The following is a 24,231-nucleotide window of genomic DNA, read 5'->3' on the forward strand; positions in this document are numbered from 1 at the left end:
CATTCAGTAGATTTCGTCGAATACGTCGCGTCTCGTCTCGTCTTTACTTCGTCCAGATCCGTCTGATCTGACACGTCTTTACTCTCGTCCAGATCCGTCTGATCTGACACGTCTTTTCTCTCGTCCAGATCCGTCTGATCTGACACGTCTTTTCTCTCGTCCAGATCCGTCTGATCTGACACGTCTTTTCTCTCGTCCAGATCCGTCTGATCTGACACGTCTTTTCTCTCGTCCAGATCCGTCTGATCTGCTCTCCGTCTAACCAGCGTCAACTCCGTCTAACAACCAGCAGATGGCGCTCGCCACTACATATATATAATATTCAGGGCGAGTACAAATCCATCCTCATTCTATATGAATTCGTAAACTTGCGATTTGAAAGAAATGGTACCTTTATGTCACAGTTTGATGTTATCAGTATTATAGATTCTTCTCACACGTAACTCTATTTAAAAGGATTGATCTATGCACGTCAAGTGCTTTGTGTCTATTTGATTATGGAATCCAGGGCGCATCTTGCAAGAGGAAAAACGACATAACGTCACGTATAACTTTGTTAGATGACACTTGCTTTGCCTTTCATTATTTGACTATGACAAACAAACTATTTTTAGAATAGAACAGACTATTTTTAATAACAGACTATTTTTGCGATTTCCACATATTTTTTTTTCATACTTAAAAAAAAACAACCCTAAAAACACTATTATTTACTTTATTGGAAAATAGAAAAATTTACTATTTTAATAAAGTAAAAAAAAAAAAAAATTATTGGTGGTTTGGGTGTTTTACTTTATTGGAATTATCAAATGACATTTAAATCAGTTTTTTTTTTCACTATCTAGTGCTTGTTAATATTTCCCACAAAACCCCAATTTAAACTAAATATTTTTCATTTTCAATCAAAACTAATCATCATCAACAGCAACAACAACGGAAAAAAAAAGTAGCTCTTTCGATTTTCTTACAAATTCAAAGCTCTTTGATATCTTTAACAAAAATGATGCACTTAAAATGTGTTGTCAAAAATTATATTGCCTTTCTATTATAACAACCAGAATGTGTTAATTGGTAAAGTTTCTGATGAGGGCCATAGATGAATTTTGATGTTTTCTGATGATAGTTGCGAAAACTATTTTTGCAAAGAAAATGATTTCTTATCTTATCCATTCAGTTTCACAGAAAGTTGTCCCTTTAATGCCTGGTTGCTGTACTAATTTTATCTGTTTCTCCAATAAAAAAGTTTTTAATTATAGTTTGATAACTTGAGCACTAATAAATGTATTAAACATTTCATCGAATGGAAGAAATAAATCAATACAAAAATTATATATTACATTCATTCAATGAAAATAACAAGCATGTTAAAATTATCGTAATAAATATTGCCTTTTTTAATAATATTTTGTTGAGTAGTGAAGAAATCAAATATGTATTCAGAAAAAGAAATTTTACTCCTTGACAAATCTAGGCCAACATTTAATACCGATCTTCAGTTTTGGCATAAGGATAGCAAAATAAATCGTCGTTGTTATATCAAAATGTCGAGTGTAAGAAACAACACTTAACACACCATATACGGAATTTTGATGTAATAGGTGGTATTAGTAGTGACATATGGCATTTTGTTTTTGATCTACAACTTGAATTTTATCAGCTGGTCACATACAACAACATGAAAGCAGATATAGCTTACGTATTCATGTGGTTTTAAAAGAAACTTTTTTTGGTAAATTTGATCAACGATATTTTAATGTAATGTTGATGATTTGTCATCAAACAATCTTGCTGCCATTCTCATATAAGTGAAGTGTTCAGATAATTTTGGGAGTGGTGTTTCAATTTTGTTGTGGTACAAAAATAGTAATACAAACTAGACTAAATGGTAAAATAATACTTTATTTTCAAACACAATATTGAAAAGTGAATTGAATGAAAACAGTTTAAATTTGCTTTGGTTAAACCAGATTATAATACATCATCATATATTCAAAAATATTTTACACTTCAAACACAATTATTTATATGCGATGCGAAATAACTATGTTCATAACTTCTGTTACCTTACCAAAAACAGTTTAACTAAATGTTTCTCTAGATTTGATATTAAATAATTACATACTGCATAAAAACATATAAAATTCTTGCAATACTTGTTGATACATAACAGTGCAAACGACACCTATTAATGACATTATATTACACTAAATCATAAAAGATAAAGAAAATTCATTTCGTGAATTTTTATTCAAATTTTAAAGAAAAAATTATTATTTGAACAAATTGTAAAAGTGTAACAGATTTAATGATCGACATCTATCAAAGAATATTTTTTTAGATATTGAAATGTTTTTGTACAAAATCGTTTCATTTAATCAATATAAAAATAGAATTAAAAAAAAACAAATGAAGTGAAAGAATAACACTAGATGATTCATTTTTTTAAATTATGAAAAGAAAAACATAAGATGTATTTTAATACATTGAGACTAGAAAAGAGAAATAAAATTCATTATACATTCAGAACAGCATTACAAAAAATCTTTTTTTAAATTTCTTCAAATTTTTCGAATAAAGAATCGAACATTCCATATTTTAATAGTCGAATTTATAAATATTGATATAAATAGAACAGTTTAATTCTATATATTTATTTCACTTGTCTGATGACTAGAATAATCACAATTTTTCATATAAATTTGTTTAAATCTTTGGTTTCTCGATATGAAATTAATAGTCTTTATATACAATCTTTAGTAAAGCAATTATTTTTACAACTGTTTAATGCAAGATGTAAAATTAAAATACTTTAAAGGTAATTCTATGAATCGCATTCACTACAACAGGTCAGAATAAACAACTATTTGTTATATGTTTACATTTGAATGAACTAGAATAATTTTTTTTACCTGTTAGCTCGTTAAATTGTATTTTATTTAATTTCATTAAAGATTAGTTTTAAATAAACACCCAAAAATATCTATTTGGAAAATTAATCTGAAAAAAAAACTTTAAATTATGATTTTTTATATTCGGTAATTATGTAAGCAATCGAGATTTTTAGAAATGATTAACTTACTTTGCTGGATGGACGTTTTTATAATAGAATTTAATAATTATTTTTCTATCTTGATTTTTTTAGGGGGGAATTGCAGCTTTTATGCAGAAACAGTTGCAAATATACTTATAAAAAAACTTTCAAAAATTTTTTACTGTTATAATGTAATTTAAATTCAGACTTACTTTTCTTCCTGAGATGTTTAACGTGTTTGATATGTATTTAATATTTTAAAATAATAATTCAGAGATTATTGGATATAAATGTATAACATTTTGTATTTTATCCTTTTTTGCTATTGGTAAATTTTTTTAATTATTATTAATTAATTAAATGTTTTAATTGTTATTATTTAAATTAAATATTACATTTTTAATTATTATTAATTAAAAATATTAGAAAAGAATTTCGAAGCATTAGAAATAATGAAAAAAAAATCGTCATTTGTTGCGAAAACTTTCTCAGTTTTTCAACAGCACAAAATATTTAACTGCAATAAAAAAATAAACACAGAAAAGTCAATTATTTTATCGAAAGTTTAAAATTAAGTACAATACATTTGAAATTTAATTTCCACATGGAAATTGCATTCATGTAAGAAAATCAAGAAATGAAATAATAGTAATAACCTAAAGTAAACAAAGTAAAAAAATGATTGCATTTGCATATACCCAAATTAAAATATTTCATGTGCATTCACAAAAAAATTATAATCTACGGAGGAAATATGTATGTCTTTTCCATTTAAAGCATGCACAATTAGGATAAAAAATTATAATCGAGCTACATAGGTTCTAGTTTCACTTTATAATAAGAACAGAAATAACTTTCTTGTGGCATTTTTGTTTTCAGTACCGAAATGTTTCCGATCTTCACAGAACAAAAATGCTCATCTCTTGGCGTTCATTTTATAAATTCGTTTATTGGCGTCAAACTTCGCTGATTAATCCTTTTATCCAATATACGTTCACAAGTAATCATCTTTTGAAAACTTATACCCAATACCAGACGACTTTTACCATTGTTTTTCAGTTGGCGTTTTTTGCCATTTAGCAACTTCTGTAGAATTTTTCGCCAGCTGTTGGCGATATTTCCAATCGATTGTCACCAGTTGGCTACTTCAAGAAATTCTGTTCATCCCTTACCTTCTTGAAATCTGGCATCAATTAATTGTTGACGTTCGAAGATGGAATCCAGATTGGATATCGTTTTCAATTGATGATCATCAATTAGTTGCTATTTTTAAGGATAGCCTGCCAAATCAAAGCTTTCTTATAAAATGTGTGGTCATTTTGGCGTCACTTCTAATCTTAATGAAAACTCAAATGAATTTCCAACTGTTTCATGACATAATTCTTTGTGGTTAACTCTCTTCAATACAGTCTGATCAGTCTTCATTTACACTGTACCTTTGACTTCGATAAGTTACAGTATGTGGAAAGCTGACTCAATCGAGTCATATTAAGTAGAAACTGTAGTTATATATTTCATATATATATATATATATATTTATTCATATGTATATAGTTTGCAGACAAGCGATTCCAAGCAAAACTGCCAGTCTATATGTTACAATTCGCCCATCCAGAAAACATTGGTACAGAAGTGCTCACAACCATGCAAGGTGGTGGGCCACAGTTCCTGGTGCACTCTCACTTTGAGGGGTGGTGTCCCTTTGTGGGGGTGGGAATCCTCGTTTAATTTTCGTAGTGGTTTTTAGAAACCTTGAAAATCCTCATGAAAAGCTTTACAGGCGCAACAGTCCACGAGATGGCGCTATAACAAAGCGGCCAGAAACGTACTCACGAACAGAGTTTGTAACAGGCAGCCAATCGTACTTCCTCTGTTTATAACTGGGGAAGAAAAAAGTATTACAATGAGTGTTAATTAAAAAAATATTTTAAAATTTTTTCGACAATACATTAAAAATATAATAGAACAACAGGAGAACAATTAATAGAAAATATTGATACATGAATTGGGAAATTGTAGAAAGTATTTTTCTTCTTAACACTTGCCTTACGAATTTAATCTCAGAAATTTTCTATTAGGGGAATTTGCTTCTATTTAAATTAGGGTTGGGTGTTGCTGTATTAAACATATATTTAATATTAGGTATGAAAAGTATCAAATATACAAAACTGATACAAACTAAGAGTATTATATACTTGGTATCAATTTTTGGACTTGTTTCATTCATTTTTTATTGGGTGAGGCGATATCAATTTATCAACGTATTAAATCGATATAACCTAATTATGAGCATTTAAAATTTTTTAACCCTATATACTTCATAATTAGCCATTACTATCCTTTGCCCCATATATTTCTCCAGAAGGGGGCACTTCAAATATGAGGATGAGAAGTTTTCGCAATGGTTGTTGGTTCTCGCCATCCTAGTTGATACATAAATGGCATGGGGTCGGCTACTTCCCTAGGGATGACTGGACGGGTCTCCTACGGGATATATTACGTATTACCGTGGCTGGTAATACCTTTAGGACTTCACCTTAATTCCCGGTCATTCAGTTTTTTCAATGTCGGGTGGGTTGGAGAGGTTAATTATGATTTCAACATGTAAAGGTGCACATGCCAATGAAGAATAATTAGTTTCTCCTGTATTAATTAAGTCAGCAAAGCGTTTTGTTTCCACTTCTTATCCGTTCTTCAATCATTGTCAAAACCAAGGCCACCGTCATTAATACCTGATTCCTCATTAATCACTCAAAATCAGTGGCATATCGTCATCAATACCTCATTCGAAGAAGTGAAATCCCAATTTTCCATCATATCATTATCAGTTATCAGCCTCGGGGCAAATGCGACAACTGATATCAACATAATGTACTCCGTTTCTTTCCAACGAGAAAAGAATCAATTACTTGCTAATCAAGTACAAATGAAAATCAATGTCAGTTGGTATTCGATACAACAAAACTGGATATCAACCCAGTCCTAATTTAAGTCCACGTAAAGACGTAAAAGATATTTGAGATATTTAATCACAATTTTTGACTTAGATTTAATTATGGAAAAATTCTACTTTTTAATGCATGAATCAGGCAAGTCATTATATGCAAAGGGAGGTTTATATCGTTTTTGTTTTTTGTTTGAATATGCTGTTATTGAAGATTTCTAAGATTTATTTATGGATTTATCGATGTTCGAAATGTCACAAAACAATTTCTGTGGCCATTACGAAAACTGCTACATTTGCTCAGCATTATAACGTCAGGAAAAAGGAAGATGGATGACACGGTACCAATCTTAGAGGATACCATGGAAACATAATATTAGTGCAAATGCATTTCTTTTTGAAAACAAATAAGAGAAATCGAAATGAAAAATAATATCGTCTATCATGTGCTATTTATTCTAGATGATGATTACTAGGGATGAAAAAAATATTACATATTATGCCGAAAATGCCACTAATGTCCACATGCTATTTAACTCATTTCAATCGAGTGATTTTTGATCGGCTTCAGATCGGATAGTAAAGCTTCTTTCAAAGCTGACATTGCATTAGTGAGGATATTCAGAGTATTATTTCAATATTGAGAAAAGTATCTTCCATCTCAAATTTCATAATAAATTGTAATAATTCAAGAAGGTCAACGTAAATTAATTTATTTTCGTTGCTTGTGGCAGATATGAAAGCTCTACTCGAAAATTCGAACTCAAAGTTGAAATCCTATTCGTCCATTTCGGCAGATGCGCAATCTAGATTATTCACAATAGTTCTAAGCTAGTAGTATAGGCTGTGTTAGATAGGCATGCCGTAGCTGCGGAAACCTCTCACGAATTTCTACAATTATTTTAGTTCAGATTAAAAAAGTTAATTTTTAGTTTAGATTACAAAATATTATCATTTATTGTGAAGTCTTGCTGCCCCTAAAAAGTGTCGCTCCCCGATACGTTACGCCACTGTCTTACATTCTCCATATATCACAGAAGAGTTTCTTAATTGTATGAGTCACAATTCAGTACGTACGTAATAGAATTTCATTGAGTTAATTAACAGAATTTCATTGATACAAAAAGTCTAATAAGGTTCTTTCTTTAAACTACTTTAATCTGAATAATACGCTTTCAACGCCTAAGATGAAAGGTTTAGAAAGATACTTGGTTTTTCAAATAGCTTCTAATCTAGACAAGGGACGATGCAAGAGCCCTTTGTGACGGACTCAGGCAAAGAAAAATTTACCATACTTACAAATTTATATATATAGCCAAATATAACACAACCGAATATAACAAATGTGATGTAAAATGTATTATTTTTATAAATTAAAGTAACCTTTTAGTTGAGAAAAAAAGGAAAAATTTCAATAATATTAATTAATTTACAATAATTCATAACATAATAATAAATATATTCATAGCTACGTTAAATGTGCATTGTAACTCAATATGTATGATGAGAAACCTGACAAAAACGAAACCTGACAGATTTGCTGAGATGTCCATAAGTGACCACTTATATTTATGGTATAAATGGTAAAAAAAAAAAAGAACCCTATTTAGAATTAAATTAGTTTTCGATTAATCAGTATGCTGTATTAAGACTTTACTCAGCTATTTTTCACTTTTAGTTATCGCAGTGAGAAATTTACACATTTACCTTCTTTACAGCATTTAGTTTTTGATAACTTTTCAATTTCATCTGAAACAATTAAATTTCATGAAGGCAAGAAATTGTTATTACTTGTGCTGGTGCAAACCTTAAATTTTAATCACAAATATCATAAGAAATATGCTTAAAGTTTTAAAAAAATAAACTGATAAAATTATTACATTTAAATAAAATTTCCTAATTGATTTATACAAGTTATGACAAGTTTTATGCAATTGACAAGATGCAGTCATTAAATATTCTTCAACTGAAAAGTTATCACATATGACAAAGAAAAGAACGAATGCCGAAATTGAAATAGCACTACAATATATTTTCCGAAAAAATAGCACGTGCTGCCATCTATCAACGAATTCTAGATATAGAAGATAAGAGCAACTTTTAAAATTGTTTGCAATACCTGCTCCCGTGTTTTCTGAGATGTGTAAGCCAGAACTCTGTTGACTGCTTCCAACAAGCGTCTCTTCACTGCTCATGTTAATCACCTTGGACAGGGTGGCGGTGCATTTGAGGCGCATTTCGTCCCTCAGGAAGTGGTCAGTGCGCACTGCGAAACGGAGACCCAGGATGGAAGTCACTTGGCCGTCAGGATACCGTATTGGTTTGTATCGCAACAGGAATTCGGCTCGTACCTGAATGCACAAAAAATTTATTTTGTTTAGAAGAAAAGTTTTTCAAGGTAAATGCATTTCAATTAAAAATGAGGAAGTATGAATTTTAAACCAGCGGTAGTGGTCTCCCTAAAACTTTCTCGCATGCTCTCTAATAAACTTGTCAAGCTAGAGAACGCTTTACAAGTTACTATTGTACATTGGTATGCAATAGCTAAGAAATATTTGTTGGCGTGAATTGAGCATTTTTTTTGAATCTATCGTGTCATTCTTGACGAATTATTTGGCGATTCATTCCTAGCATGCGTTAATAGTATTCAAAAATCGAATTTGTGTTTTAGACGTGTTTTACTCAACCGATTGAAAAATAAAATGACACAAAAATGCACTTGTAGTCAGAAATTCCTATATCAAATTTGATACATTTAAGTCACTGCGTTTTTGAATTATTACTTTTACATATTTCTGAAAATACAGACCGACAGATAGTCAACCCTTTGTTGGATTTGGCTCAAAATTTGACAGGTGTCTACACAATATAAGTTAAATATCTGTACAAAATTTTATCTATCTAGCTCTCTTTATTTGTAATTATCGTGTTAACTCACATTCGAAGAGCCAGGCAGATGGAATCCCTCTGAACAGATTTTACTCAAAATATGATAGAAATCGGCAAATTTAGTGTAAAGACCGTGTAGCAATTTCTAACCATTTAGCTGAAAAGCATTTTTTAATTATCCTTGTCACAGACAGACATTTTCCAAAATTCTGTTTATCGAATTCAGAGAGATCTAAAACGTGGAGATTCAACAAAATCTCGAGTTATATGTGTTCGAACTTTTTGACGATTACAATACCGTCTCTACACTACGTATACGAGAAATAAAAAATGACCGATAATAAATTTAATTAATCTGGAATTATTTTACGTAAAGCTGATATTTTTTAAACTTCACTTTCTCGTTAAAATTCCATAAAGTATTAAAAACTAATTTTCAAAATATTTCGGGAAATAAAGTTTCGAAGTTATCAGGATGAAGAAATTCTTTAGATAGGAAGAGGAAGAAGATGAGACGGGAAATAATATTCTATTTCCTGGAGACAAAAAAATATGTTTTACAGTTAATTATCAACTTGACGGGAGTCAATTTTATTTTCAACTAGCCGCCTTTGGCGACCAGCCGGTTCGCCAATCTTAATGTTCGTTAAAATTTTAATAATTAAATATTTTATGCAATTTCTACTTTAATAGCTTCTTCATCAAAATATTTTAAAACTTCAAATTTTGATTATCATATAATTCATTCATAATATTATAAAGGCCTTCAGTCATAACGTAATAGGTATCTCTCTCATTTTCTGTTAGCACCCGTAGAATTTATGCTTCAAATTAAAGTGGAAAGAATTTATCTTCAATTAATATAATAATATTTTTTACTGAAACAAAGCATTTTTTTATAATCTGATTACTGAAAATAGAGTCACTCAGCGTTTAAACTTTATGGGCACTAAAGAATATCTTTTTAAATTTATGTAATATCTCAAGAGTTGGTCAACAAAATTTTCTTAGATTCATTATGAGCAGATCGATTAATTAACAATGTTTAAATTTAAATGCATCAAACACTAAGAAAATAAAACGAATCGTTTAAAATAAACGGTTGAAAACAGGTTTTAAAAAAACTACTTAAAAAACGATGTACTTAAAACTATAAGCATATACAAAAAATATATAACTAACATAAATACAATTTACTTACAAAAGCATGCAACTAACCCAAAAATAATTTAAATCATCCATTGATAACGTTGTCATGGCAACAATCAGAACAGAATGCGCATGCGTGAATTTTCTTCGCCGGTTACGTAACGCAAATACGTGATTTTTTCTACGCCAGTTGGGGTAACGCTATGCGGATTAGAAATTTTTAATTTCCTTTATTCTGTTTTATTTTAATTCAAAAGTACTTCAGAATGAATCTGAAAGATTGATTCATTAACAATGTTTAATTTTAAATGCATCAAACATTAAAAAAATAAACAGAACCGATTGAAGTAATCCGCCGAAAAATTTTAACCCTAGCCTCATTACTGTTGGGAGAAAAAAAAAACTGAAGCCTTTCTCGTTTGGCGCTGGGGATAATGGAAGATTTTTTTTGGCGGAAAAGTTGGCGGTGGGGAAAATGGAAGATTTTTTTGGCGGGAAAGTTAGTTTTTAATTAATAATTAAAATTCTAATTAAAAATTCGAAAAAAGAAACCCCAGGTGCACATTCCCAACCTCCAAGGTATACATGTACCAAATTTGGTAGCTGTATGTCAAACGGTCTGGCCTGTAGAGCGCCAACACACACACACACACACACACACACACACACACACACACACACACACACACACGCACACACACACACACACACACACACACACACACACACACACACACACACACACACACATTGAGCTTTATTATAAGTATAGATAAAAGCAAAATATTAGTAAAAATTAGGCGTTGCATCTGAAAACAATGGAAAAATATTGTATTAAAAATAGCCAAATATATAATAACCAAAACGTTTTAATAATTAGATACCTATTTAAAAATGATGCACTTTCTTCTGGTTTCAGAAAACAGTAAAGCAATTAAATATTTATTCTGTTTTTTAGCCATTTTTTTGCTATTCAAAAATGGCAACAATACATCTTAAAAATATTTCGAAAATAAAGAAAACTTACAGGTTTGTCATTGATGTACCATCTCAGTTCAGCTGGAGGATTTGATTTTGCGGACGTGCAATTTACATCTACCGTGTCCCCTTTCTGATATTTGGGTTTACCACCTGTTATTACGGGTCCGTCACCAACTACAGCTGCAAAATAGAAATAATATTTCATTTTTTTGAACACGCAATTTTTATAAATTTTTCTTAGATATTCAATAAAGATAAATTGCGAGATGGTTTTAAATAAATTAAAACTGAAAGAATTCCAAATGCATAATTCTTTCAATAATATTCATTTAAACAAAATAAAAAATATTTTAGATTTAAATATGAAATCAAAAATATCGGGAGATTGAACATAAACCAAATGAAAATCAAGGATAGAATTAAAAATGCATTATGGATATATTCCGTATCTTCCCCTAAGTGATTAGGCTTAATATAAACTAAACTATTACTTTTAACTTTATAAAACTTCGTGCATTTATTATAAGACAAGAGAAAGACTACTATCAATAGTTCAAAGTGCAAAAGCTAATTAAATATTCAAATTATTTGAAATTATCAAAAATGTTGCCTTTTCCCTGCAGTAAATTCGGAGCAAATTATCTTATTTGAAATATTTTTAATACCGTCTTAAAATTCAAAATGTTACTATTTCAATGATATCAGTTTTATTTTTGCCCAATATTTCTTCCAATTTAAAAATCTTTTCTCAATTATTAATTTAAAAATCTTTTCAAACTAGAGGTAGAATAGTACAAAATTAATTTTATCTTGTACTACTCTATCTCTATTTTTTTTTCCTTTAAATTCTGTTCTATTTCAATACATACCTTTTTACCCGGTTTTTATTTTTTCGAAGTAATGATTTAGCACTGCCTAAAAGAACGCAAGAAAATTAAAGGCCGTGCGAGGAAATGAAGTAGATACTGGGCAGATGCCTCTACAGGCTATAAAAATTTTCTTATAATTTTTAATATTTTGTCTTTTTTTTCCCCTACAGAAATCTTGGTGGAAATAATTGCGAAAAAAAATTATACTTTAAAATTAAAAATTTTACCTTTTCAAATATACCAATTTTATTTTTATGCAATTTCTTTTAATTCTTTAGAAAATATAGCCCAGACGATTTTGAAATAGGAAATTTGTAGGCAATTCTTTACTTGTTACTATTACGATTTTGAACTATTTATTACTAACTTTGTTAAAATTTCTTTTTTTTTTTCAATCTGGAAAAGGGTTTGTGTATAGTAATATTTTATGCAAAAATAACTGAAACGTTAAAATGATTATATATAGAAAAATTTTTAATTCTGAACAACGCTCGAATTTCAACTAGTCAGCAATAAAATACGACACTGACTATTTTAGATTGTGCTGCCATCTTTACGTCACTATCATAAACAACAGGAAAATAAATTCTTTTTTTTTTTTTTTTTTTTTAGGACGAACTATGTGCTATTTTATTTATGAAGAATTTGCACACTAAAGATCTATTTGAAATGTTCGCTGATATTTTCAGATAAAAGTTTTACCTTCGATTTTGTCACGCAGAATGTTTTTGTTTTTGATTTCATTAATATAGTTTATATCATCATAGATCGCGCTTAGAAGCAAAGCAGGCACAATTTTTTTGACTACATTTTAACAGCTTAATGAATCTTCCAAAATATATTAGAAATTGGTAAATTTGGTGGAAAATCCAAATATAAAATTTTATAAACAGATAAATAATAATATATGCAAATTCAGTTGGAAATTTTTCAGAATAATTTTTTCTTTTTTAAAAATCATAATTACCTATTATTAAATGATAAAAATGAAATAATTTGGAATTAATGAAAACTATCTGTGAAAGATGATTACATAGTGAAAATTCCAAGCGAAAAATGATTTTATTTCAGCAACAATTTTGTGAAGAATTTTAAGTCAGATCTACTTAATTAATCCAGATTCCTGTTGCCAATTAATTCTTGTAATAAATAATTGCTATGAAAAAATTACTTATCTTTACACTTTATTAAAACAAATAATGGTGAATTTAATAGATCTATTTGCACAAAGTTTCAGAGGGACTGAGAAAACTGTGAAATAAATGAAAGCTTGAAAAGTTCATTCATATGAATTAAGTAAAAAAGTAGTATCTCAAGTTCTTTAAAAAAATGTAAGTGTTTTTAATTTTATTTAAATTGTAACTATAAGTGCATTTTACTTAAAATATATTCGATATTTGCAAATATATTATTGAAAATAAAAATTTGCCAAGGAAATTATTTAAACTTTAGAAATACAATACATTTTCGATATCTGAAGGAGGGCCATTCATTTTACAGATTAATTGAGGGTTTTAAACTCAAAATGTTGGCAAAAATAGCTTCAGTTAAAAAGAAAAGGTGCTTTAGCTCCAAAAAGGCAAAAACAAATGGTTGCTTTTATCTAAAAAAAGTAAAAACATTTGTAAATACGCAAATTTACTGTTTATTATGTCATAGTTGTAAAGACTAATTACTTAACATTAAAATCTTTCCAAAGCATTTTCGCTTTGATTTGTTTTTTATCAATCATTTTATGACCTATACGCGTTTGACGCTTTTCCCATTGCTTGGATATTCGGATATTAATTGATTTAAATAAATTTAAGATTTTGAATGCTAAACTAGGTGAGCAAAAATATGGAAAAATTTAAATTGGCAAATAACGAGGATTTTTTTTTTCATATCAAAAGTCTTGGTGATTAAAAATTTATTCAAATTTGAAAAAACAAAAGTATTTTCAATCATTAATTTCCAAGCGCAGATCTAAGTTTACTTTAGCACTCCTAGATGTCGCCACGAGAGGAGAAAAATGAAGTACCTGAAGCTTTGGCGTTATCCCCTACTATAATCTCTTCGCTGCTCATGGAGTAAGCTTGAGAAATGACGGCGGAACATCGGAGCTTCATCGCTCCGTGCCAGAAATGCCGGGGCTCCGCCGTGAATCGCAAACCAAGAGTAGAAGTCACCAGTCGGTCTTGGTGACGGATGGGGCCGTACCGGATTTCGAATTCAGCAGGGGCCTGAAACATAAATACAGATTACAATGGAAGAGAAAGAAGCACATAAAACGTGTAGGATTTACTTTCTCTGACAGATAATCGAATATATATTTCTGGCAGAAGGTTTCCTTGAGTTTCTTCATGCTGAATTTAGAGTATTTGATACTTTGACAGGAAAAAATCGCAACAATGTATAAAAATGTTAAGAATTTCATGATTTAAAATTTATTAATAACAAGGATATTGGGCAGAATCCAGTTGAACTAAAATGTATTATTTTAGTTTCATTTGTAATTGTATGTTCGAAATATAATATTTTAAGTAATAAACGTGTCTTTATTTGGAAGAAAAGGGCATCAATATATAATCCAGATTCTAATGACTGTTTATTAAAATAACGGAATATACGTAAAATAAATGAATAAGTTTTTCTGACAAAACTATTTCGTTCTGTCAAAATCAACTTGAAGACCGCACTGTATCATTTGACCTTTTCATTCATACGCATGCTAAGAAAATAGAAGTGGATAAACCAAAGGATCAAAAAATGAATTGGTGAAAAGTGATATCTGCAATTAATTAATTTCCCTTTGTTAAAACAATGTTACGTTTCTATGCAGTAGTTGATAAAAAAGAGTTGCCGTTAGGTCAATTGTTGGAAAATTTTGTTTCTACAAGTTCCGTAATATATGTGCAGGCACACGGTGATTCAGTAGTGGATTCTACTTCTTCAAAACTTCTGTTTTATGAAAATTAATTAAAGGTTGGTTCTTTATGAATCCGAAGGCAAGAAAGAGAAAATCCAATTGAATTTAATAATTTAATAAGACAGTAACGATCAGGAAAGGTAATTTTTTACAAAAGAAAAAGAAGGAGTTTACATTAATAAAATATTTAATTTTTAGGAACCATCTTTATATCTTAATATCTAAAACTTTCCAAATATATATTCTATATCCTATATTTATATTTATATTTTTTGAGCCGAACTGTCCAAGCGACTGAAAAGAAAGCAAAATTCAAAGTTAAGAACGCACAAGAGCAGCTAAAATCTATTTTGTATGTCAGTTATCATTAAACATTATCTTATCATTATCATTAAACAGCCATTTCATCTCTTAAATATATACAAAAAAAGTGCAATCCGGAATATTATGTGCTTTAAATTTTTACCCTTATCTTTTTAAATCTAATATTTTTCAATTTTCAATGGAAAATAGTACATCGACTAAAGTTAAAATAATGTTTAATATAAAATACAGATCTTTTTCACCCATACTGGTAGAAAAAAGAAGTATAAGATAAAAACAAATTTCTAAAATTAAATTTTATATAACAACAGATTTCGTACAACAGTGCATTTCAGGAACTCATTGCTTTCATGACGTAATGGGAGCGTATATAGAATAATTGGCATTAATTTTGTGACGATGAGGTCATTCTGGAATAAAAACGTCGATTTGAATTACGATCGAAAGAAATTTCATTGTGTGATAAGTTTGAGTTCGGCGCATTAAATGAGCGATCTAAATGATCTAGTGCTGTCTTAGTTCTGGGTGGAAGAAAATAATGTTCCTATCCGCAAATTTAACATACTTTATTTTAGTTTAACTGTTTATTGAATGTGTAAAAGCAATCTTAATTAAGCAATAATTTTTATTCTTAGGATCAAAATCATCCTCAAGAAGGTGTCTAAAAAGAATTAAATTGTAATGCAAGACAAAAACATGATTTGAAAGCAAAAATTGTTTCACCCAAAGAATGAATTAACATAACTTATTTCGTATTGAAATGAGCATGAAAAAAAAAAAAAAATGGAAAATTCATTTCTGAAGGTCACAAATAAATTCTTGGCCTCCTAGTCTATTGTGATTATTATTTGACAACGGATACTGAAGCTCTCCACGCTTTTGCGCATGCGTTAGGATGGGTTTAATTCGTCAAAATAGGGGTGAGAGGAAAGATTGGAAGGAGGGGATGTTTACATTTAACAATAAAATAAACTCGGATTATTCGCAGACTGAATTAAAATAATACCGTCAGAAACTACACGATATTCATATGCATGTGAAAAAAATTGAACAAACGAGTATCTAATAGGAGAAAATCAAGGTCGGAGAATGACGAAGAATTCCAGAAAATGCGCTCGTTCTTCCACGTCTCTTCCTTTAATGAGATAGAATCGACGAACAGTGGTGGTCTCAGAATACTGAAACGAACAGCATATATACCATCTAAAGAAAATTTTATATAAATATATTGAAGTTTCAACTCAACTCAATATGACTACAAATTAGGAGATAATGCTAAAAATTACTTCACTATCTATTCAAAATCGAAGCCACTCATTCAAAGCAAATGAATTTCCAAATTTTTTTGTATACGAAATAGTTTTTTTTTTAAAATAAAAAACTCGTAAAATAATTTAAATCCAATTTCAATTTTTTTTACATATTTAACTTTTGTACTATAATTTTAATATACAATATCCATTTTTTATTATTTAATCAACTGAATCAGTAATTATTTTTTTGAATAAAAAATACCTACGATACCAAACGATTGTTGCAAGAATGAGAAATTGGTAATTAAATATGCTGCCAAGTATAAAATAAAATCAATGGATTCTTAATCGACTTTCTCTTATTTCTCAATCTATTCTAAAAGATGCACAATTGATCATGATAATTTTGAATTTAAAATTATCAAAAACAGAAAAAGAAATTTTAAACGCCGTCATTTATGCATTATGATATTTATTATTAATTAAAAAAACTCCTTATTAGGAATACGAAGTTTTTAGAAAACAATTGACAGTATTCTCACATCAACTTTATCTTATATTTTTACAGAAATGGAGATATTAATGAATTTGCGGCGTTAAAAATGACTCTGCCTATGTAGTATGTAAATGATTCTGCCTATAGGTAGTGTCTGCCTATGTGGAAAGTTCTGATTAATAGCAAATAAATTTCTCTACAACTATCCGAAATCATCGTTTCTACAGAAGACACTATTATTTTTTTCTTTTTATAATTTGGACATAATTTAAAAGTATTTATTCAATGATATAATTTGGTTGCTTTGCTGTATCCTGTAATAAATTACACTTTCTACGACTGTTATCAATAAAAATATTTTTTGAATCATTTCATCATTTAAATGAGTACAATAATAATAAAAAAAATCTTTTCCTAGGATTTAGCATTTTTGATAATTTGATATTACTTTAGTTAACATTGAGTCGAGCCATCGAAATTCTATTTTTGAACTGTTAATGAAAAAAAATAATAAATTGAACATCTTTTTTATTAGATTTCTTTTCAAATTTTTTTCGTATATTTTTTTTACTTAATAAAAAATATCAAATTAATTTCCATATGTTATTTATGCACTGGGTAATTAAAAATATTATCTCTTGAGTTTTAATTAAACAAAGAAGCTCCAACACAAGATAAAAAAATCATTAAAAATAATTAGCGATCAAATTCGTGACATTATTTATTTTTACTTAAAAAAACAACCTGTCTGTTAAAAATTTATCTCTAGTGACTTGGAAAAAATTCAATTAGGGAAAAATGTGTGAAATCGAAAATAGCATTTCGAAGATTTCAAAGATAGTATTTAATTTTTTTATTAAATATAATATTTTTCTTTCCTTAAAAATGTCCAATATAGTGTTTTTTTCATATAAAAATTATTTTATAGAGTATGAAGTATATATATATATATATGTATTTGGTCATAAAAAAACTTATTTTTATACTTTTTACAAAGAATAAAGAGAGAAAATATCGGATAAATTCGATACATTTTTGAGTTCATATTCATACTCTCTCTCTCTCACACGCACACACGCACGCACACACACACACACACACACACACACACACACACACACACACACACACACACACACACACACACACACACACACACACACACACACACACACACACACACACACACACACACACACACACTTTATCCTCTCCAAAATAGCCTTCGTGTTACTTTAAAACAAATTAAATGTAAACGATCTAAACTATATTTCTATGCTTTGGAAAATATGCTCTATGGATTTCAAAATTAAATTGACCCAATGCATTTAGCATGGATATATGAATATGCAACATCACATAAAATAATTATTAAGAAGAATAACAATTGTTGAGTCTTCTTGCCATCCTAATTAGAAATGACTTCGGATGCAGATTTAATTGCCAGTGCGATTTGAAAGGATTTCTCTTTCATTATATGACAGCATATATATTTTACAAGGCCATCAATACGTAGGATTGCTTTTTTAGTTTTCTGTTATAATTTTAAGAGATACTGTAGATATAAACGAATTTTTCAATAACATAAAATGCAAAAACAACACCACCACCACCAACAGCAACAAAAAAACAACAACATAGGTATAAAAATGAAAATGGAATGAGAAAAAAAAAGATAAAACAAAGAAATAATAATAACATATATTTTATACACAAATGGATAATAATAATAATAATTTAATATATATTTTAATAAATATAATATATATCTTAGAAGGACATAAATATGTAGAACTGCTTTTTTAGTTTTCTATTCTAATTTTAAGAGACATTGGAGATATAAAATAATTTTTCAATAACATGGAGCAAAAAAGCACAGGGATAAAAGTGAAAATGGAATAAGAGAAAAAAAAAAGATCAAAGCAAAGAAATAATAATAATAAAAAGCAACTCCTTTTCTTAAAATAACTTATTTTGGAATTTAATGCAAGAGTTTCTGATGCAGAGTAGAAATTTGATGTATTGCAAAAAGAGAAGGAAGAGAACGCAGTTTGAGAAAAGAATAAAAGATATACGCGAAAAGAAAAACTAGAGAAGAGATTACAAAGTAATTTATATTCTTTTCTAACGTAAGGTTTTGAATATATTCGGAATACAGTAAATAAATATTTGTGAAAATGCTGCTGATTGATTTGCAGGAAATTTCCAAAAGTAAATATTCGCCTATGTGATTAAAATGAGTTTCATAATGCGAATATTACATGAAAATAAAATCTTTTTAATGATTTTTAAAACTATACGCTTATCAAAACAATTGATGACATTCTTCTGAAGAATACTATCTACTTTCATAACTTTTGCACTTAAACTTTATTTGTCAGTTATCTTATTTTGATGACAAAAGTATTCTGTATTTATTCTTGACTTATTAGAATTATCATCTGCCAAATTAATGACTTTGAACTAGGTAACTTTATAACTTCTCTAATAATTTAATATGTTCTTCAGTCACATTCTTGTTCATGATGCATATTTATGTTCGTGTTTATACATTGATTGTTGATCTTATATATTGGTATATTGTTGTTCTATATATAGTGATTTTATATATTATCTATTATTGTCCTTTATATATTGATTGTTGTTCATGAAATGCAATGAGTAATTTGTCACACGAGACAAAGAACATCAAGAGTTTTGAAAATGCAGTATCCGTGAATAAAAATAATTTTTTCCCGACTCCTATTATATACATACAGACGCAATTATGCAATCAGAAATCAACTACCTTCCTTCGGGTTTCGAACTCACCATTGAAAACTATACCCAAGATAAATAATTTGGCACATTAACTAGACTAATTACAATTTTTTTGCATAAGAGAATACTTGTAACGTAGAAATCAACGTTGAAAGAATTGCAGATAGGAATTTTTTTCTTTTTTGAGTTATTTTGCCAAAACAGTTTTATCATAAAATGCATTGTCAGAGTCGATTCCTTAATCAGTAACCACAGTTATGTTTCCAAATGTTCATATACAGACACATACATATATACGAATCAACCGATGTAACCGAATTAGTTTCAAAGCTTGAAATGGATTTTTGAATCTAATAATAAATCTGTATGCATTATTTCATCCGTTAAGCTGTTTGCCTTTTTCAACAAATGCGTTCACGTGGAACATGATCGGATGAACAGATCGGTTTTCCAAAGAAGAATGTCATCCAAAATTTGATAGAAATTTGCAAATTTAGATAGCTTGAAGGATAAATTTACATTTGATAGAAATTTGCAAAATGTCAAAACTTATTTCATGCCAGTAACTTATTATGTTTTTACTTTTTCGTATACGAAGTATGAAGGAAGTATTGTAATCGTCAAGACATTCGAACTTGAGATTTTGATAAATATCTACGTTGCAGACCTCACCGAGATCGCATTTTTGGCATGTCTGTCTGTCCATCTGCCTGTAAACATGACAATTGTAACATGTTTTGATCCAGAGCGTTGAAATTTGATATATGGAATTACGACCAAATTTGTAGATTTCTATCAAATTTTGAACTTGACTAAAATTTCTTCTTTCACAGGAAATTTGTCTGTTTTATTGCTCGAGCATGATCGAACTCCATAACTAAAAACTGCAAAGAGTTAGGTAGAGAAAATTTGATAAACGGATATATGTTTTAAAATATAGACACCAAATTTTGAGCCAAATCGGCTAAACATTTATTGGTCTATACTTTCGCATGCATGTAAACGCGATAGTTCATAAACGCAACGACGACTTGAATCAATGAAATTTGGTATCTTATCCTGTGATCACAAATGTAGTTTCATGTCCACTTTTAATGTCAACTGGCCGGCAAATATACATATTGTTGCAAACCTATAATGCTGCTTCCCAGCACGGTAAGTTCTATCACTGGAAAGACCGATTTACAATCATCTTTATTGAATACTGCTCGGGTGCCGAGCCAGTAATTCCAGAGCTTGGCGACCATTTGGCGACAAAATAGATAATTTATTTAATAGAGAAACTTCGAGAATTTTAACGATCCATCCAATAGGAACAGAGATACGCCTGATCATTCAGAAGGTTCTCGGCCCGCCTCCCGAGAACTAGGAAAGGACGGCAGTCTCAAGCTGCAGGGAAGCGGAGTTGGAGTTGGAGTCGAAGATAAGTAACGAGTCGTCGAGAGGATAACGAAGCAAAGGCGGAATAGTCCGGTGACGTGCCAACGTTCTGTGGAGCTCCAGCGATTACCGAACTGAGCTGTGTGCCGAGTTCTGGTGTCTATTGTGGAAGCAGCATCGAATCCTGTGAGGAATAGCCAGTCGTGTAGTAGTGAGTGGGCAGTTGGATAAAGCTAAGGCGAGGAGACAGTGGAGAATTTCAGCCGTTTGGAAAGGCTGTAGAGCGAAGCTCCGAAGATCTCCTCTCCTGCTGAATTCTGTCTGGCCGCTTTGTGTGCTATGGTTGACTACTACCTGTGGGCTACTGTGTGCTGTCCTGTGTGTTCGTCTCGGCTGTGTATATTTGTCGTCTCTGTGTATTCGTCTCTTCATGTGTAATAAACATTATCGATGTTTTCTACTGAGGTCTGCTGATTGTTTTCACATCGCACACCCACTACAAATGAATTCGGTGACTTTACGGACTTTGTAGTACAGATGGAAGTTCCGTAACAATATTCTCTATAAAAATTCAGTAAACATGCTAGACTCAAGCCAAAGATCTACACATACAAAGTCGGTCGCATAGTCGGCAATACACGTTTCTAAAAAGGCATTTTTTTGACTTCAGAAAGATTTATGCACATATTCACGTCAAAGATCCATACTTCGTAACTATTGTTCACCAATGCTGTGCAACTTATTATCAGTCTTACTCAAGGTCCACAATTTTATGCGAAGAAAGGGGGGATGAGACCTATATTGGAGATTATGTGAGAAAGTTTCGAGGAAACCACTCCAGTCGGTTTGAATTATCTTATTCACAGATCGACAAACAAACACACGTTTCCAAAAAATACGTTTTTCAGCTTCAAGGAAGCTTAAAGAGTGGAGCTTCATCAAAATCCCGAGTTCGAATTTCCCGACGATTACCATATTTTCTCGTTCTACACTTGGTAAGTGAGAAAATAAAAACTTGTCGAATGATTTTATTAATAAAACATTACATTTTTTAATAATTATTTTGCTGATTAATAATAAAGATACAGGCAGAAATGTTATATGTCAGTACCAAAATACAGCTAAGCGACGTATGTTGTTCTCGAGGTCCACAGCGGGAAGTCCTAGTTTATGGAGAAGTAGGCATATTACTCGATTTCATGTAGGACAAACCCATTCTCTTCCTTCATTCATTTTAATTAATTTCATCTTATTAATAATAATGTTTTGAAATAATAAAGTTAAATTATTTCAAAACGTGGTTCCGTATGATATTTTTAGAAATATTTGTTTTAAATATCTCGTCAAAGTTTATATTATTCAACTAAAAATAGGAGCTATTTTAAATTCACTCACATAATGATTTTTACTTAAAAGCATGTCATAATCTCTTATATAATTAAAATTCCGCGTTACTTACTTAATTAAATATCTTAAGAGAAAAGAAAAATTACTTTTGAAAGATTAAAATTGCACATTGATCTAGAATGGGCTATCTTACGACAAACCATTTATTTTCTGCTAATATTTCTTCCAAATATTTCTAACATTATATTATAACATGTTCATACTCAAAGAAATACATCAATAGCACGGATAAAACGATTTCGTACATCTGTTTATTCATTGCAATCGAACGCAGGAACGTTCTTTTTGAAATGTCAAAATGTGACATCTTTGGCTCCAAAGAATGCATTGCAAATGAACTCGACAATTGTATAGTTGTTATAGGAAAGCAAGATACGAGATCTTTCCCTTTACCTCGTTTCCGTTGATGTACCACCGGAGCTGAGCAGCTGGCTTGGAGGGTCCAGCGGAGCAGGTGACATTTACGTCGTCCCCCACCTGGTATTGGGGTTTCACCCCCGAGATGGTAGGACCGTCCTTGGGCAGAACTGAAACGGAAACAAACACATTAGTCGACGCAAAACAAACAAGACTAAAAAAGAACATTAAACAATATAGTAAAAAGCGATTGGCCAAGTTTGGAATGACGGTTTGCTGCTTGATACAGAATAGCTATAACGTAATGACCTCGGTTATTTAAAATAACTGAACCGATTACAAACGGCTATAACTTTTTTATAAACAACCAAAGGGAAGAAAAATTTTGAGCACAGAATAAAGTTTAAACTCTTGTCTTGGTGCGTAATAATAACCCAATGTGTCTGAAAAACGTCACATGGGAAAAATACACGATACTATGAAACATCCTATTGACATCATGAAACATTTTTGCTACCATCGATTTTTCATAGTCGTAAATTTCATTGAGATATGTTTTAAAGCCTTTTTTTTGAACGCTAATGATCAAATTAAAGATTCGATTAGAAATGAATGCAGACATTTCCAGAGTGGAATGATCAAAATTGATGTAAATTGTCATATAGGCAAGCATTAAGCACCTAAACTTCCTTCTATAACACTATAAGTCGAAAATTTTCCACATTTTAGACCTCCATCAGCTCAAAAAACATATTTTGGGTAAAATGCCTGTCTATCTGTCTGAAACAAAAATAACGGATAGACGGATGAAATTTGACACAAAGTCTTTACACCAAATTTATAAATTTCGGTCAAATTTTGAGCAAATTATGCTCAAAAGGAGTCTTTTAGTCCTGCTATTCGAATATAAATTACCATGGTTAATACAAAACGAAGACAGCTACATGGATATAATTCGAAACATAGATTTAATATCTACAGTGTAGATACATAATAAATTGTGAGTCCAAACTAACAAGAGGTTGAAGAAACATGTATATAAGATAAATAAATAAAAATATCAAATTTGATATGTGATTTTGTTACTATAATAGCATATACTAAGTCAAATTTTAATTTCAGTAGGTAGGAAAAAATGCATTTAAAGTACAATTTTAATTTTCAGATTCTTTTCACCGCAAAATACAGATTAAACGCTTAAAAACCTCTCCGAAAATCCCATCATAAATTTGCTAAATTCAAACCAAAGGTTAATGCATCTTAATTATTGTACACCAATGCCATAGAATGTATTCTCTGGAAAATCAATTTTATTAGAATATATGCAAGAAAGTTTCGAAGAGACCACTTCCATTGGTTTGATTTTGTCGACATTCATTGCATCATGTATAACACCTTTCGGGTTCTGCTAGTATTAGTATATGAAAATATTGGGGGAGGGAACACTCTCTATGATTTTAAAGATGACCACATCCTCTCTTTA

At 30.0% G+C, this 24,231-nt stretch overlaps 1 protein-coding gene across 1 annotated transcript in view; it reads right to left on the minus strand.

Annotated features, from left to right (window-relative positions):
- Positions 1-3,505: 3,505 nt before the first annotated feature.
- LOC129963310 (uncharacterized) overlaps positions 3,506-24,231 on the minus strand; it is a 435,874-nt gene continuing 415,148 nt past the window's right edge. Inside the window, exons 4-8 of the mRNA XM_056077601.1 lie at positions 22,785-22,918; positions 13,884-14,085; positions 11,041-11,174; positions 8,095-8,326; positions 3,506-4,911 (exon numbers count right to left, since the gene is read on the minus strand). Coding sequence (XP_055933576.1) covers positions 4,835-4,911; positions 8,095-8,326; positions 11,041-11,174; positions 13,884-14,085; positions 22,785-22,918 — 779 coding nt within the window. The 3' untranslated portion in view covers positions 3,506-4,834. The remainder of the gene's footprint in view (positions 4,912-8,094; positions 8,327-11,040; positions 11,175-13,883; positions 14,086-22,784; positions 22,919-24,231) is intronic.

The sequence above is a fragment of the Argiope bruennichi genome, chromosome 3, assembly GCF_947563725.1.
Source record: "Argiope bruennichi chromosome 3, qqArgBrue1.1, whole genome shotgun sequence".
In the NCBI taxonomy this organism is placed as follows: domain Eukaryota; kingdom Metazoa; phylum Arthropoda; class Arachnida; order Araneae; family Araneidae; genus Argiope; species Argiope bruennichi.